The sequence below is a fragment of the Panthera leo genome, chromosome F2, assembly GCF_018350215.1.
Source record: "Panthera leo isolate Ple1 chromosome F2, P.leo_Ple1_pat1.1, whole genome shotgun sequence".
Classification (NCBI taxonomy): Eukaryota; Metazoa; Chordata; class Mammalia; order Carnivora; family Felidae; genus Panthera; species Panthera leo.
This window is the reverse complement of record NC_056695.1, coordinates 67,582,028-67,599,962: the sequence shown is the minus strand read 5'-3', so window position 1 is coordinate 67,599,962 and position 17,935 is coordinate 67,582,028. Positions and strand designations below refer to the sequence as shown.

The window sequence follows — 17,935 nt, the reverse complement described above, 5'->3', positions numbered from 1 at the left end:
ACTACAATACCAAAACAACAACCAAAAAAACCTTGTTCACAACAGTGTTCTTTTTAATAGCAAACAGCTAGAAATACTATAAACATCCACCAACATCCAACAATTCAGAACTGAATTGTTATTGTTAATAATTATTCAGTCTATTTTTATGAAGTCATTAAAAACATCATAATCATTAAAACAAGTAAACTGACAATAAGATTAGGAAATCAAGACACAATACTATACACACACACACACACACACACACACACACACACTCCCCACATGATCCAATTTTTTTTAACATTTATTCAGATATATGCTTAGAAAACAAGTTATTGGGAAAGATCTCAGAACTTTTGTGGTGAGTGATCTCTGGAAAAAATGATTACGGGCCATTTTTCTTTTGGTCTTCATACTTTTACATCATTTCCTACTTTATACTTCTCTGTATATTTTACATTCAGCAATAAGTATTACTTTAATAATTAGAGAGTATGCTATTATTTTAAGGGGGAAATCTTACACCTGTGTTTGTCAGTCTAATCAACTAGTATTTTCTTTAATCTGACTATTTATCCACATGACTTAACAGGACTCGAAATTAATCATGATCCTTTTTCAACGAAAGCTTACACATCATCCCTCCCAGTGTCAGATCCTAGGATATCTACTGATTTTACCAGCCATGCAATGTTAGATCACAAACCTCACCAACTTAGCACTTTCAAGCTACCTCTGCTTGTAAGTGGCTACATCCCATGAAGTCATGATTGCCAAGCATCATGTTTCCATCTGGATCTTTATAACCAAGTGTTTGGACCATCTTTAGCTTTGACCTCATTCCTACTTCACTGGGAGGGGAAGAGAGGAGAGGGAAGAAAGGGAAACGAAATAAAGGGTAGAAAAAGCCTAAGTTTGGGTTAGAATATGTAAGGAAAGGGACGTCTGGATGGCTCAGTCGGTTAAGCGTCCGACTTCAGCTCAGGTCATGATCTCAGAGTTTGTGGGTTCAAGCCCTGCAGCAGGCTCTCTGCTGTCAGCGCCTACTTGGAATCCTGCCCCTCTCTCTCTGTCCCTCCCCCACTTGCACTCTCTCTCTCTCAAAAATAAATCAACATGTGGGGCGAGAAAAAGAATATGCAAGGACAAGGCAGAAGAGGTTAGGGCCAAAGAGAAGTAAAAGAGAATAAAAATGAAATAAAAGAGATGGGGAATGAAAGGAAAGGCAATTTTTAAATAGAAAAAGGCAGTAGTTGCCCACAGAGCTGCCATAAAATAATGATGTGCTACATTGTTAGCCTACACACTCAGCTTGCTACACACTCCTAGTGTGTAGTCATACCCCTTCGTGTCCATGGGGTAGACAACAAAAGGACTGCACCATTTTTGTGGCCCCAGGGGACACCCATGTCTCTGGGGCTACCTTCAAAGATGATTCAAAGACCCACGGTTGTATACAGCCACTTTATCACAGATCAGCTAACACTGAGGTATTAGCAATGCTAATAAGCACATTACATACAGTATCTCACTGATCCTCCCCACAAACCCATGAGCTAAATGTTATTAATAGCTTTATTTTAGAAACCTAGAAATAACCAATTCAAGCAGTGATTAATTTCTGTGCATTTGCCTATCCTTAGCAAAATTATGAGAAAATGAGGGTGGGCAGGGAAGAATGACAGTATTTTCTTAACACCTAGAATATGCCAGGCACCTCACCTCACTCACTGCTTACTAAATCTTACAAGCTAAGAACAGAGTACAAAGTGATTGAAACATGAATGTGAAACAGACTCTGAACCTGTCCTGGACAGTGTGAATTTAAAAGCCCAGGTCTTCCCTCCATAGGCTTCGGAACAATTGGGACAATTGAGGGTCCTCTAGGGGTTAGCGTGAAGGACAGACCCAGCTTCCCAGGCCTGTCACTTTCACTTGCGAGCTAGCCCAGACTCCGTGGACTGGACGAGTAATGATGTCGAAGGGACCTGGGGCACGCTGAGACTGTACAGCCTATTCCAGTAAACTTCACCATTGGCGAATGCCTTTCATCCAAAACCACTAAACACTTCACATGCCAGGCTTTGTGTCGGGCACTGGGATTACAGAAATGAAATCTGTTCTCTGCACTCAGGGAGTGGACAGTCTAATGGGAAGGCATATCCTGGAAGGGCATATTCCTGGGCATTAGCATAAAACATATAAGCATATGATACCCACTCAGAACTACTGAGCGCCACTCTGTACAAAGCACTTGTGCTTTCACAGAGCAAACCTAGCCCATTTTACTATATAGTTATTTCTAGCTCCTTCGATTATCAAATTATTAGATTTGAAGATGGAGGGTTCAGCGTAAGTTGTGGTTCAAGAGTTGGCAAGGAGAAAGTAGTCACCTGAAAAGCTGCACATTTTCCTATCAGTCTATCCATACGTTTGCCCCTCCCGCCATCATTTCAACTCCTGCTGCACACATATTGGGCATCAGGCAAATTTTTGCTGAGTGAATGATCATACCGCTCGAAAGGAATTACATAAACTCAAATACAGAATAAAGAAGCAATCGGTTTTGTCACGACCATGATTTCAGAAAGTGAGAGACTGGCAGAGATGGAATATATTGGACCAGTGCATGAGGGGCAACCGTCACAAGCCATATTCCACTACCTCTCACCATCAATGAGGAAACAAACATGTAGAGCACTAAGGACAAGGCTCATTTGGCAGATCCAGCTTGGATGGCCTGGAATGATGGGAGCAAACCTTCAGCTCGGGCACTATGGTAAGACACTTATTGCTTGTATGCCTTCTGGCAGACTCTACAGCAGCTAGGGACTGCATTCCCCACGACACTTGTGAGCCTATGTGTTGACATAGGGAAAAAAATATAAGGCCTTTCTCTGAGTAGGAAAATGAATAGAAGAGTCTTCTCTTTAGTTAAAAAGGAACTATGAAACAAATCACTTAAATAAGAACGCTTTATTTACTCAGGTGCAGAATTCTTTTTGCTGGCAAAACAAATAAGGAATACAGAATATTTACTTCTTGGGGAGCTAAATAAAAAACCCATTTGCTGATTAATGAAATTGAGATACAGGCATCAAATATGATTAAATTTACTATTATGTTCTCATAAGTAACAAATCTCTCCTCTGTGTTCCTAGTTTTCAATCGAAAGAGATAAGGATTCTTGCTAAATTGTTTTCTTCATGGAGCAGACCCCATCTTAATTCATCTAAAATGTGAACATCTATGTTTCTATAGACACTGAGGTTTGTGAAATAGGTTTTATGTAATTGTGGGTACTCATAAAACAGAGTCAATGATGCTAATAGGACATAAACTCTACCTGTTAATGTCTTCAGACACAAATTAACTTACATTGAACTTGCTATATTGTTCTTTCCTGACTTACGCTGAATCCTTTGTTTCAAGAACAACAAAAATATTCAGTAAGTCGAATCACATAAAAGCGTTCTTCAAAAGTCTGCAAAATTGAAACACTCTACAGTCTTGTGCTTTTACAAAACCTGATTCGTCAGGGTTCCTGAGGTTGGTCATTAAGAATTCACAAGGAGGATGGGTACGGCTTCCATTACTACTTCTGAAAATGTGTGGAGGACATTTTTCTATTTATTTCAATTAATAATAACTAATTACCATGTATTTAGACCTCGTTAATATTTTAAGCACTGTGCTAGCTGCTTTGCAAACATTTACTTAATCCTTACAGAAACCCTGCAAGGCAGGCATTACCTCTGCTTTACAGATGAGGACGCAGGTTAGGAGCGATTACTGGCCACACACAATGTAATGGATGACTGGGTACCGCTCCGACAGCTACTGCCTTGCGACTGGATTTCGGCCTCAACAGCAAATGCCCAAATTTCATTCTCAAACGTTAATCAAACTTTGAGTCGTCTGTCGTAAAATACTGTAAACACTTGCCCTCAGATATTAGAGTTTAAGACAATTTGGACAATACCACCTAACATACAAAGGTGAAAAGATGCTTAGAGGAAGATCATATAAAAGCCAACGATACTTAATGTTCTCCCCCTTCTTGAAAGCAGAAAAATCACCCCAAATGCTTCTTAAGTCTTTTGTTGACTTTTGCTGTATTTTTTAATCTTGTAACAACGCGAAAAGACTTAACGGACTCCCCAGTGTCAGGCATACGACCACAATCATGAAAGAAGAAAGAATCCCCGTGCAATTCCGTGACCTACCAGCTACAGCCTTCTGCATCTGCAGCAGCCCTAACTGGCCTCTTCTGGCTCCGCATTCCTAATCTGGATCTCTATAGACAGCCTTCATAAAATATATTTTGAATCTAAAAATGAGACCAGAAATCCTGACCAACTTAGGAGTCCCGACTTTCTACTCCTTGAACTGGCAGTAAAAAAAAAAAAAGTAGGGGTTAGGAGCATAAAAAATAACTTATTACTTTACAAAACATCATTTCCATTGGACAGGCGAACAGGGAGGATCCATACATCCCATAAGTCAAGAGGCAAAAGAAAACTGTCAAGACTGGAAGTAAGGAATCTCGGTCTCCAATGGCACACTGTCCCTGCACATTGGCTCAGATTCAGGGGGTTAAATATTAGAAAAAGAACCCAGTTTCTGATCCAACCAGGAATTACATAATGAGAAAACTGAAGGGAAAAGACTTTGTCAAAAATCTTTTTTCATTTTTGTTTAAAGTTCATTATTTCTGCAAGAGACAGAGACATCACAAGTGGGGATGGGGGCAGAGAGAGAGGGAGAGAGAGAGAATTCCAAGCAGGCTCCACGTGGTAAGCGCAGAAGCTCAGTGTGGGGCTCAAACTCACCAAACTGTGAGATCATGACCTGAGCCAAAACCAAGAGTTGGATGCTTAACCAACACAGCCACCCAGGAGTCCCTATTTGCCCAAAGTTTATTAACAAAATTTAAGAATTCTACCTCTTAATCTGGTTTTGGCCAAGACAACAGGATCGTATCACTAGATTACCAAGATGGTTGAACAGAAGACATACAAGCATTAGAATGGCCAATCTCTAGACGGAGTGCCTTAAAAACTCTATCCCATTTCTAGTCTATGTTGCAATTCCTTTGGAGCAGAAACCTCATAGCACATTTCCTACAGTCTCATAGGAAATCTTCATGAGTCTGTGAAGAATGATAATCTTGAAAGAACAAACTCTATATGACATTCAATACAGCAGCCACCAGTCACATGTGGCTACTGAGTGCTTGGCACGTAGTTAGTGCCACTAAGGAACCAGATTTTAAATGTCATTTAATCTTACTATAAATTTATTTAAGTAGCCACAGGTGACTAGTGGCTACGGGATTAGCCGGTGTAGTTCTAAATACTATGAAAGTTCATTTTCAGCAAATAAAAATGTGTTTAGAAAACTGAGTCTTTTCTTAAGACCCACCAAAACAGCCAGAGAATCACATTATTTGTTCAAAACGAATCTTTCTGTGGATAACTCCCTGAGGCCAATAATGAATTACTGCCACCCACTCAGGCGAGAGGAAATAGGGAAATTCAAGGGCTAGCTTGGCTTCAAGCTCTCGGGTGTCCTTATTCCCGGAATTTCTCTTTATGTTTTCTTTTGAAGCTATTCCAATCTTACCTTAAATCAAAAAACATTTCTTCTCCATCGTTGGAAGCATCTCCCACTGGGCAGATACGATGAGCTGGTGATCAGGGCCTTCCCATCCTCCAACCTGGGAGCTTGACTTTTTCCAGACATTATGGCAAACAAACCAAAGAAACTCTGTAGCAACACCTTAACTGTAATGATCCAGCAAGAAAAGAAATAATAATAATAATAATAATAAACGGGCTTTGGGACTCAAGAGGAAGATGGACGTGGGACTGAAAAGGAAGAGATGAGGGCCATTTCCCCTGGACAGTTTTTCCAAGTCCACCCAGGAGGAAAACCATTGACTTCGGGAGACTCGAAAGACTTTTCTAGGTGCATCTTCCGATGCTGAGTGAGATAGGCACTTCTGCTGAAGCACTTGTCACAGTCGGTGCATTTGTAAGGTTTCTCTCCCACGTGAGTCCTCCGGTGCCTGATGAGATTAAAGCTCTGGCTGAAGCCTTCGCCACAGTCGGGACACTTATAAGGTCTCTCTCCCGTGTGCGTCCTCTGGTGAATCACCAGGGTGGAACTCTGGCTGAAAGTTTTCCAACACTCCGAGCACCTGTACGGCTTCTCTCCTGTGTGTGTTCTCTGGTGTCTAATGAGATGGGAGCTGAGACCGAAACGCTTTCCGCACTCGCAACACTTGTAGGGTTTCTCCCCAGGCTGGAGTCCACACTCTTCTATCGCACTGCAGTTCCGATTCAAACTTTCTTCATATTCGGGACTTTCACAGGGCTTCTCTCCTGCGTGTGTTTTCCGGTGTGCGATTAGGTTCGAGCTTCGACTGAAGCTCTTGCCGCATTCTGTACACTGATACGGTTTTTCTCCTGTGTGAATCCTCTGGTGCTTTATGAGAGTCGAATTGCAACCGAAGCTTTTCCCGCACTCGAGACACTTGTAGGGCTTCTCTCCCGTGTGCGTCCGCTGGTGGCGAATCAGGCTAGAACTCTGACTAAAACTCTTTCCACAGTCAGGACACGTATAAGGTTTTTCTCCCGTGTGAATCCTCTGATGTTCTATGAGGACATAGCTGTGGCTGAAGCATTTCCCACACACGGGACATTCGTAGGGCTTCTCGCCGGTATGCGACCTGTGGTGCTGAATAAGGTGGGAGCTGCTACTAAAGCTCTTCCCACACTCGGGACATTTATAGGGTTTCTCTCCCGTGTGAGTCCTCTCGTGAATGATTAGATGGGAGGTATTGCTGAAGCTTTTCCCACACTCGCCACACTGGTAGGGCTTCTCTCCTGTGTGTGTCCTCAGGTGCTGAATCAGGTGAGAGCTGTTACTGAAGCATTTCCCACACTCAGAGCATTTATAAGGTTTTTCTCCTGAGTGCGTCCTCTGGTGAATACGCAAATGAGAGCTGTTATTGAAGCTTTTCCAACATTCAGCACACTTGTAGGGTTTGTCCCTGGAGGTCGAATTCTGCTGGACAGAGGCACTGCGGCGTTCCCCGGGAGCCCATCCCCAGTGACTGGGTTTTTCTTCTTCTTCTCCTGCAGAATTTCCCTGATTCTCTGACTTGCCATCCTTCTCACAGGAATCACTGCACCAGATCTCATTGCCTTGGGACCACATCAATGGACTTTCTTCTATATCCTCATGCTTACAATTTTGTGGGCCATCTCTCTTAGACCGTTTTGAGGCGCTCTCTTTATCTGCCTTGGCGTTATTGTGTCGTACAGTTTCCAAATGATTCTTACTTGCATCTCCTGTAAGAATAAACAAATATTCTAAACATATTCCCTAATCTCTACCAGAGGAAGGAAATTCTGAAATGCAATGGAAGAGAGAGAATAACAAAGTAAAATCTCATAAATTCTTTTACGTTAAAAAAAAAGTTTTGGTTTTTTTTTTTTTTTAAAGTTTTTAAAGCTAGTTTTAAAGCTAGTTCTTTAAGTGCTCATTAGAAGCAGGTGAATTTTCTGTGCTCAGTAACAGCACTAATGAAGTATTTAAATAGTTGTTAGTAATTGCCAAGGGGGGATAGTCATCTTAAAAAAAAACACCTCATTAAGCTTCATTCTGGAAGACTTACAAGAAAAAAGGGGATCTGAATAGGGGAGAAACTGAATAAGACACATTCTAAGGTGAAAACAATACTTTAGTTAAAATCTAAGAAAACACAGAAAGAACAATGGTACCTGCTATTTATTAAGAACAATAGTGTGCCATATAGTATCTCATTAATCCCAAGAAACCATGAGACAAGATATTATGCATTTTTCTTCAAGATGAGAAGAGAGGCTGTAAAGGTTAATTAACATAGCTTGTAAGCAACAGAGCAGGAATCAAACTAAAGTCTGTCCCATGCAAATGCCCTGTTCTCTCTACACACTCTATGGCACAACTTCTCTGACTTTCCAATGGATTCGGATGATCTTCTCAATCCCTCACCTGGAAAAGGGCTTTTCAAACTCTCCCTCTCCGTGAAGCCACTAGAATCTGAGATCAACAGTCTTTGCTCTTGCTCCATCAGTGGTGGGCACAGCCAAGTTTGGGGTCAGAAATCCTGTGGAAGGGAAACAGGTTATGTTTGCAGGCCTTCGCTGTGACGTATTCTTCTTCCTTGCTTCCCAACCATTGCAATATACCAATTGCGGTTACAGACTGTTCTGTGGACCAGACTGAAAAAAACAACATGGTCTTTAGAAGTCCTTTTAGAAAAATTTCACCTCAGATGCAAGTGTTTAGAATTAAAGGTTAGCCCAATTTACTTTTTCCGAGGAAATAAAAAAAAAAAAAAAAGTTAAATCACATTAAAGTCTAAGTCCGAGCATCAAGCTTCAAAACTAGAATGAATACTAATATCATTGTCCACTCAGGGTTTAGAAACACTTTTAATTGAAAACACAAAGTAGTTTTTTTGGAAAAGGTAACAAGACTTCAAAAAATCAATATGCAGGTATAAGGAGCAGTTAAAGAGAAAGTACTCTGTTTAGAAAGAAGCTGGCCCTTGACAGAAGGATGAAACCTTTGAAGTTCAATTTCAAAAGAATGAATTTCTATAACCGGTAAAAATAAATAAATAAAATCAAATAAGTTGGGACAAAGGAGGGCTAGAAAAATTATAGCCAATAACCCCTAAATATAAAAGGGAAGCTAATGAATTCTTCCGTGACTCACTTTCTCAGTCTATCATAATCACAATATCCCTTTTAGCCTAAACTTTATCTCCTGGAGCCAACTACAATTCTTGACCTACTTTAAGAGACTGGAAAATGTGATCTATCACTGGAAGACAGGTTTCGATGGGCTTGGAATCCATTTCAGGATATAAACAACAGCACAATTCAGGAAAAACAAGAGCCTAGAATTGGGATGCACAAAGGCACACATACGGAAAACAAAAAAATGGTATTAATTTTCACCTTGCCACTGCCTATTATGTGCCAGGCACTGAGCTAAATACTTTACACATAATATCTCTCATGTAATTTCCACAATAGCCCTTGGAGGTGTATGAACAATTACCAGCATGTTATTATAGGTGAACAAAAAAGACATTAAGAGACTTTCCCAAGGTCACACAACAAGTAGGTGGTAGAGTAGGATTCAGCCCCAAGCCTGTTTGGATAAGTGCACACTCGTTTACCTATTACAATAAAACTACAGCAGGAAGCAGAGCTAGGTGTGATCCCAAACTACAATCTCAAAGAGGACCTTTATTTTGGAAAACACTGTGTTTGTTTTTTTTTAGATTTGTATCTCTAGACATGATACCAAACAGAGGAGCATTCTCTAAGCGTCCTCAGCAACCAGGGATTTGTTACAGGAAGAGGTGAAACTGGTCTAAATTACAAATAGCCCTAGCGTTTGAGTAGGGAAGGGGGGCACCCCATACACCTAAAAGGAAAAATTGTTCAAATGGAGTAGTATGTTTTGCTGTCTGAGTTACAGATTTCCACCAAGGTCTTTACAAACGAAGTAAGAGGCTGGGGAACAGAAACCCGTGCACCATTTTCCCTGCTAAGAAACTATTAACTCTGGTAGTAGGGGCCCCCAGCACTGGCTCAGCAAAACGGTAGCAAATGGTATACAGGGAAGGGCACCTGGGTGGCTCAGTCGGTTAAGCAAACGGTATACAGGCCAGAAATGGTATTACAAGGCTGTCCCTTAGATGTCACGCCACAGAGAAGGGCTGTTTGCACTGTCCTAGAAGCAGACGGGCTTAGGATGGGGCCATGCTTTAGATTAGAAAATCTTCCAAAGAAAACGCACTGCCTGCAGCTTAGCTTTAAGAACCGTTGGCAAGGGGCAGACGCTGGGTGCACTGTGGGATGAAGTTCCAGGAGGCCAGATCAACAAGCTCCTTTAAGGGACCCGGCAGGCGAGGGAGGCGAGGGCGGCGCGGTGGCCGGTGCGGCGGGGAGACGCTGGGCCTCGGCCCCTCGCAGCCGCGGGATCCCTCTCCGGGCGTACACTGCAGCCTGGGTGCTGCAGTGGCCACTCCTCCTGCCCGCAGCCCTCGGCTCCCTACCCCCGGGGAGGAACTCACTGTTCTGGGGGCCACACACAAGGCGCCCAGCACCCCAGCAGGCCCAGCTGTCCCGGAGCAAGTAGCCCCCAGCTCCTCCTGACCCCACCAACCCAGGGTCCTAAACTCTCGAGCCCGGAAGACAGAAACAGGAAGTTACCCTAGCCCCCTCCCCCCGGCCGGCTGTGCGGGAGCCTCTCTAGGAACTAGGGATGACCAGCTCTCGTTGGTCTTAACGCTTAAGGTCCCGGCCCAGAAGGGGCGTGCTGGTGGATTTCCTTCCCTCGAGCTGTCCTTTGTTTGCTTGATTCTCAAACCTCACACTTGTCAGGCGCCTTATAATAGGGGGTCCCATCGGAACGAATTCTTTCCCTTCAGGGCATCACTGGGTTTATCATCATCAGAAGAAAAATGAATGGAGCATTTATTAAGCTCCTGTTGTTTTTGTTGGCACAGGGATATATATATATAGGTGGCTATATATATAGCCACCTGTGAAACACTTGGACAGCTGGGGCATCCACCCACATATAAAACAATTAGTTTACAAGGCACCACTATTAATAACCCTCAGAGAAGCACCTAGACCCTAGCATTCCATTACAGAGAAAATGGAAGGCAATCCCTGCATCTCCCCCATTCAAGCCTACAAATCTACTTATGTCTGCGCCCCAGGCCACTCTCTTTCTTCCCTCCTGTTACAACAGTGGATTCGTCCTTCACATTTAAAACGAGCCCTTTACTGCTACTCACTTTCCTTCCTGCCTTCTTGAAGTCCTTACACTATCAACTAACCTCTCAATTCTACCACTTCCATCCCAAAATAGTTCTTCGGCTTTTTTTTTTCCTTTGTACTGGCAATGTTGCCATTTTATGGCTTCCCACTGACGTTTTAACCCAGTTTAAAAATGAGTGAATCTGGGGCGCCTGGGTGGCGCAGTCGGTTAAGCGTCCGACTTCAGCCAGGTCACGATCTCGCGGTCCGTGAGTTCGAGCCCCGCGTCAGGCTCTGGGCTGATGGCTCGGAGCCTGGAGCCTGTTTCCGATTCTGTGTCTCCCTCTCTCTCTGCCCCTCCCCCGTTCATGCTCTGTCTCTCTCTGTCCCAGAAATAAATAAAAAAGGTTGAAAAAAATAAAAATAAAAAATGAGTGAATTTGCTCACCATATTGTCTTATTGTAGTAGGCTGGGTAGATATCTAACCCCCAGGTCAGCAGGTGAGCTGAGACAGAATCCTGTCTCACTCTTACATTCTGAGCACAGAGCACATAGTAGGAGCCTTTGAGTATTGAAGGCTTAAATAAACTGCTGGGATACAAGGCCTGGAAGGCAATGGGGATATACCCTATTGTGAAGCTGGGAAAATCCATCAAGTCCTTTGATTTCTCCTTCCATTTCCCTTGTTTCCTTTGCTTTTTCACTCATTTATTCAACAAATAGTTAATGTCGTCTGCTGTTGACTTCCTGAGAGAGTCACCCTGAACAGGAGTTGGGATAGATTGCCCGCTCGCCCCACCACCCCCCACCCCCCACCCCCACCCCCCACTGGCTGACTTGGGGCACTAGAAGGGGTTTCTGCCCTCCCCCAGCCATGGATGTCTCCAGGCATCAGTATCAATAAGAATAACAGTTGCAACTGGGAGTGTTTACTGTCTCACATTACAGCGCTCCTTACTCACAGTTGTTTAAACCATAGGGCTTTAGTATTCACTTAAGAAATGTCTGGGGGCGCCTGGGTGGCTCAGTCGGTTGAGCGTCCGACTTCGGCTCAGGTCACGATCTTGCAGTCCGTGAGTTCGAGCCCCGCGTCAGGCTCTGGGCTGATGGCTCGGAGCCTGGAGCCTGCTTCTGATTCTGTGTCTCCCTCTCTCTCTGCCCCTCCCCCGTTCATGCTCTGTCATGCTCTGTCTCTCTCTGTCTCAAAAATAAATAAATGTTTAAAAAAAAAATTAAAAAAAAAAAAAAAGAAATGTCTGAAGCGGGCAGTACTGGAATAGACTAAGCAGCCCCAAGTCCTCCTGTGTCTGAGAGAGGGGCTTGGTACTTGCTGTCTACTGAATTGTGTCCCCTCAAAATTCGTATGTTGAAGCCCTAACCTTCAAAGTCACGGTATTCGGCAACGGAGCCCTTGGGAGGTATTTACATTTAGAGGCGGTCATGAGACTGGGGCCCTCATGATAAGATTAGTACCCTTATAAGAAGAGACAGACAACAGAGGCGCCTCGGTGGCTCAGTCAGTTAAGCGTCCGACTCTTGATTTCGGCGCAGGACACAGTCTCATGATTATGAGATCAAGCTCGCATTGGGCTCTGCACTGGGCACAGAGCCTGCGTGGGATTCTCTCTCTCTCTCTCTCTCTCTCTCTTTCTCTCTCTCTGCCCCTCCCCACCTCTAAAAAAAGAAAGAGGAGACACAAAGATCTCACTCTCTCTCACTGTCTCCCCCATGTGAGGACACAGTAGCAGCTGTCACAAGCCAGGCAGAGAGCTCTCACCAGAAGCCGAGCATTCTGGTGCCCTGATCTCAAACTTCCAGGCTCCAGAACTACGAGGAACTAAATGTCTGTTGTTTAAGCCACCCAGTCGATGGCACTTTGTTACGGTATTCCGTTACTTGAGCTGACTAATACAGTACTGAGCTGGTGATGTGATCCTAACAGCTTGCACTAAATTGTCCAATGTCAGGTTTTATTCTTTGCAGGTTATTTGCATTTCAAAAGAGAAGGTGGTTAAAATGGTGGAATCGCTAAGTGGTAGGTAGTGCAAAGCTATGTGGTGAGGGCCAGTGTGATGGCCTAATCGGCAAATTCTTTGCCTCACACACAAGATGTGACCCTTTACCAAGAAATTGAATTTCCCTAAGCCTCAGTAACATACTGAAGTACAGTGATACCCATCTTCCCCAGCGTTCTAGGAGGATTATTTTGATTGCTTTCAGTGGTGGGCTTTCTGATGATCTCAGCAGATCCTTTTCTTCTCTTCATCATCCCCCTTTCCAATTCCCCCTGCATTACTTGGCCTGGAAGTATATATATATACTTTGCAGTATATATATATATACTTTGCAGAATTGTTACTGCAACCATCACTGTTCCACGTACCTTTACACCTGACTCAACGCCTCCAGGATGGAGCCAAACAGAGTAGAAACTTGGCTTAGGGAGAGAGTATGGACTGGCACAGAGCACCAAAAGTATCAGATGTCCAAGAGCCATCGATGACCGACACAGAGGATTGCCTGTGTTGAGCCTGATACCAAGGAGATTGCAGCATCTTTTCTGTAGGTGGGCGGGAAAGTGGGTGTGGAGGTTGGGAGGGGAAAGAAACGTCCAGGATGATTGGATTCTGGTGCTACAGCAAGTTTAGGGGATCAACAGAGCAGAGGCCAGATTGTGCCTCTCTCATAATAGATCAGGATGGCTCTTTCCTTCATCACATTAAATGCTCAAGATTCTAAAGTGTGTCAGCAGGTGGCCCTAGAGGCAGCTGTTTGGTGAGACTGTTGCAAAATGTAAGTGACTGCAGAGCAACCAAATCCTGTATCATCTCAAAGGGTCTTCGTGCAAACATAAAGTGATATTTGTACCAATTAGGTTTAACAAGAATAAACCTGGGCATAATAGAGGATTATGAGGATTACGGATTCTCTCTCTAACGTGAACCATTTGGAATTAATTACCAAAGAGGAAGAGAGACTGTATTGTCCTGAGTGCCAGATATCACTCTCTAGAATTTTAGGGTCACTTCTCCTCCTCGGCCACAGATTTTCCCTAAGGTTAGTTGCCTTCAAATGTCCTCGTCTTGGCATCCACCTTGCTGAAAGCCAATCTTCCTCCAGAAGGCAAAAGCCAAGACGAGGCAGGCCTCATTCCTGGCTACAGAGGAGAATTCCAGTTCTTGGGGATAGCTCCTGGAGTCACAGAGCCGTCAAAACCTACAAAACTGGTCTCACATGACACAGGAGTCTAGAAGAGGAGGACACCATTTGGAAATTTGAGGTTCAGTAAGGGTGTTGAGGAAGAATGAAGAGCTACAGAAAGATCTACATATTTCAATCGCCTTTTAACAATATTCAATGAAATGATAGCATATATGGACTGTTCACATTACTGTGCCTGGCACTATAACTACTTAGTACGTGGGGCTGGTGTTCATATGGAAATCAAATGCAAAAAGTCTTCCTGGTTAGTGTGTTTAATATCATACCTGCAGCTTGGCAGGAGGGTCATGCTTTATTTTCTCCTTTTATCTAGAATTCACCTGTTAGCTTCCCTGAGACTTTTCTTCCCTCTAACTTTCTCATTAAATCCTTTCTACATTAGATCTCAGGACAGAATGTTATTGATTTTTATGATATTCATTTGTGAGAAATGTATTCAGTCTAGGCAGGCAATATATAAATAACAGCTTTGGGTCCACCTGCCTGTACCCGATGGCGTATTGCTTTGGGCCAGCACGCTCTGAAAGAGAGCGGGCATCACCAGCTTAACCTAATAACGTAAGTAATGTTCTGGGTTTCCACTGGAGTCAGTTAAGAAGGCACTCTCTCAGAGAAACATCTTACCTGTCATCAAAAAATGATAGCCAAGGGGTGACAGGGTGGCTCAGTCGGTTAAGTGTCCGACTTCAGCTGCGATCATGATCTCACAGTTCGTGGGTTTGAGTCCCGCACCAGGCTCTGTGCTGATGGCTCAGAGCCTGGAGCCTGCTTCAGATTCTGTGTCTCCCTCTCTCTCTGTCCCTCCCTGCTGCTGTCCTCCTGCTCACTCTCTCTCTCTCTCTCTCTCAAAATAAAATAAAACAAAATAAAACATTAAAAAAGTTTTTTTAAATTATCCTCTCTCAAGACGAGAGCTTGGCAGACAATGCCATATTGTCTTGCAGCAAAATCTTATTTTTGAGGGTCAACAGCTAAGTATTATCCCAGTCTGTCTCTTTTTACAGTCCCTCAGGAACAAGTGACATTCCCCCAAGCAGAGGAATGGCTCAGGTGAACTGAGACAAAAGGTAAAATGCACATAAGCACGTCAATAATTTAGAAGGCATCACGCCTCACCATTACTAAGCTCCTACTGAGTGCCAGATGCAATGCTAGCTCTTTACAGGACCAAGCTAAATAAGATATGGTACCACCCCCTGTAGCCAAGACTACACTGTATGTTAACTAACTTGAATTAAAACAAACAAACAAACAAACAAACAAACAGGGGCACCTGGGTGGCTCATTTGGTTAAGCGTCGGACTTAGGCTCAGGTCACGACCTCATGGTTCATGGGTTCAAGTCCCACGTGTGGCTCTGTGCGGACAGCTCAGAACCCGGAGACTGCTTTGGATCTTGTGTCTCCCTCTCTCTCCGTTCCTCCCCCACTCATGCTCTGTCTCTGTCCCTCAAAAATAAATAAATGTTAAAAAATATTGTTTTAAATGATAGCCAAAAGTGACAGACAAGCGGTCCTTTGTAAGTCTTTCAAGTAAATGTGGAAATTCTCCATGTTGTAGAGCAGTAGGACGGGAAGTCCTCTTAGAGTTCTAGGACACATTTGAGAATATGTGGGGGTTTTGGGTTATCTTTGGTTCTCATTGGTTAATGCTACCAGTAAATGGGTGCTGGGGTGGCTCAGTCAGTTAAGCATCCGACTTCAGCTCAGGTCATGATCTCGAGGTTCATGAGTTCAAGCCCCGCATCAGGCTCTGTGCTGACAGCTCAGAGCCTGGAGCCTGTTTCAGATTCTCTCTCTCTCTCTCTCTCTCTCTCTCTCTCTGCCCCTCCCCTGCTCATGCTCTGTCTCTCTCTCTCTCGATCTCTCTCAAAATAAATAAACATTAAAATAAATAAATAAAACAACTACCAGTAGCTAGTGGGCAAGTACTGTGACCTGAATGTGTCCTCCCAAATTTCCTATGCTGAAGTCCTCACCCCACAATGTGACTGTATTTGGAAATTTGGAAAAATATTTCCTTTAAGGGGCTTTACGGGCCCCGAAGGAGGTAACTCAGGTTACACGAGGTCACACGAATGTAATCCAATAGGACTGGTCACGCTAATCCAATAGGACTGATCTCCCGATGAGAAGAGGAGGAGATACCGAGGATATGCAGGCACAGAGAAAAGGCCGTGGTGAGGACACGGCAAAGAGACAGCCATCCGCAAGCCCAGAAGAGAGGCCTCCGGAGAAACCAGACCTGGTGACACCTTGGTCTTGGGCTTCCAGCCTCCAGAACGGTGAGACAGAACCGTCTGATGTTTGAGTCACCCAGCCTGTGCTACTTAGTTGTAGAAGCCCTGGCAAACTAGGACAGCAAGGAACAGAAGTGCTCAATGCCCTACAAAGTGTAGGATTGCAGATTCTGCACACTAAGAAGTTGCCCTGTCCCAAATGCTAGTAGGGTCCTCTAGAGAAACACCAACGTAGTCCCAGCCCTTCATATTATAGCTGACTCTGTCAGATCTGTTTTTGAGGGAAAGTATCATATCTTGGTTTTGTTTGTCAGTTTTCGGAATGTATTTAATCTTATTTCTAGTTGTTTTTGTTTGGGTTTTTTTAAATGTTTATTTATATTTGAGAGACCGAGAGAGAGAGAGAGAGAGAGAGAGAGAGAATCCGAAGCAGGCTCCAGGCTCTGAGCTGTCAGCACAGAGCCCAACGCGGGGCTTGAACGCACAAATTGAGATCATGACCTGAGCCAAAGTCAGACACTTAACTGATTGAGCCACTCTTGCATCTATCCCAAGAGAGAGGATAATTTAAAGTCCTTTAGCATAGGAAGGGGCTGCTTTGGGTTTCAAAGAGTTCTTCCTATGGAGGTTCCAGAAAGAAGACTGAGACGAAGCTTTTTGGCCAAAGGTGGACAGCTTTAGATTTAGAAAAGTTAACACTGGGAGCGGGAAAACTGGCACCCTCTCCTTCTTCCCCAGCTACCCTGTCTTGAGATTGCACTCCAGTCATTCATGGTTACCTGACATTCCGTTGTATACTTGTTAGTTTCTTTGTTTATTGTCTTCATCTCCGACTAGCAGGTCAACTCTGAGGCAGTTGTCTATGCAATCACTGTTATATTCCACGCATTGAAAATGGTACCTCACAGTTCAGTAAATATTTACTGAGTGAATGAGTGAGTTTTCTTTTTTCTTCATCTCCCTTCCACATCTAAAGACAAAGAAGAAGAAGAAATTATTTAATGTGAGAGGATATCTTTAAAGCTTTTGAACTCATTCACTGGATTTCCTCTACTTGCAGAGGAAATCCTAAGAACTAGCTTCATAAACTCTCATCCTGAAAGATCTAAGGACAGGCACATCTCTGACTCAGTGCTCATTGTTTTGTACTCCACGTTTGCTTCCTTTGAATTCCTTTGCAGAGTTTACGGTGTGACAAATGATATCTCTAATGGCATGGGGCCACTGATTGTTCAGAAAGCGCCTGTATAAAACAGAGCTGATGTCCTGGATGCCTGCCTGTTTGTGGCGAGCAAGCCTGGGAATGTATTACGTGGATGGTGGCGACTCCTTCTCGGTCATGGATTTAGTGGGCACTAGGTCTCAGTGGAGCTGCCCAGAGAAGCGTGTCATGTCCCTGAACGAAGTCATACCTCCTTATCCATCATCTCTGTGGAAAGTGGATATGGGTGAAAAGGGGAAGGCAGGATTCTGCATTAGAAGACAATTGTAGCAGGAAATCCAGGGCCCTCGGGTCACTGAGATTTAGCAATCAGCGTTGGGACTTTTCTTTTCCACAAAAGAATAAATGTCCAAGGAAACACCCGGCTGAGTGACCAAGAATGTGCATCTTCACAAAGGATTGGGACCATCCAGTTCTTTGTTTACCAGT

At 43.7% G+C, this 17,935-nt stretch overlaps 1 protein-coding gene across 3 annotated transcripts in view; it reads right to left on the bottom strand.

The window, feature by feature from the left end:
- Positions 1 to 17,935, bottom strand: part of ZNF572 (zinc finger protein 572) — a 33,591-nt gene that overhangs the window by 1,408 nt on the left and 14,248 nt on the right. The window contains exons 4-6 of one of the 3 annotated variants that reach the window (XM_042923136.1): positions 17,064 to 17,254; positions 8,029 to 8,143; positions 5,611 to 7,343 (exon numbers count right to left, since the gene is read on the bottom strand). In XM_042923136.1, the coding sequence (XP_042779070.1) occupies positions 5,833 to 7,343; positions 8,029 to 8,107 (1,590 nt within the window). In that variant the 5' untranslated portion in view covers positions 8,108 to 8,143; positions 17,064 to 17,254 and the 3' untranslated portion in view covers positions 5,611 to 5,832. Of the gene's footprint in view, positions 1 to 5,610; positions 7,344 to 8,028; positions 8,259 to 10,129; positions 10,235 to 17,063; positions 17,255 to 17,935 lie in introns of those variants that run through there. The other 2 variants (XM_042923138.1, XM_042923137.1) reach the window with 2 other exon arrangements.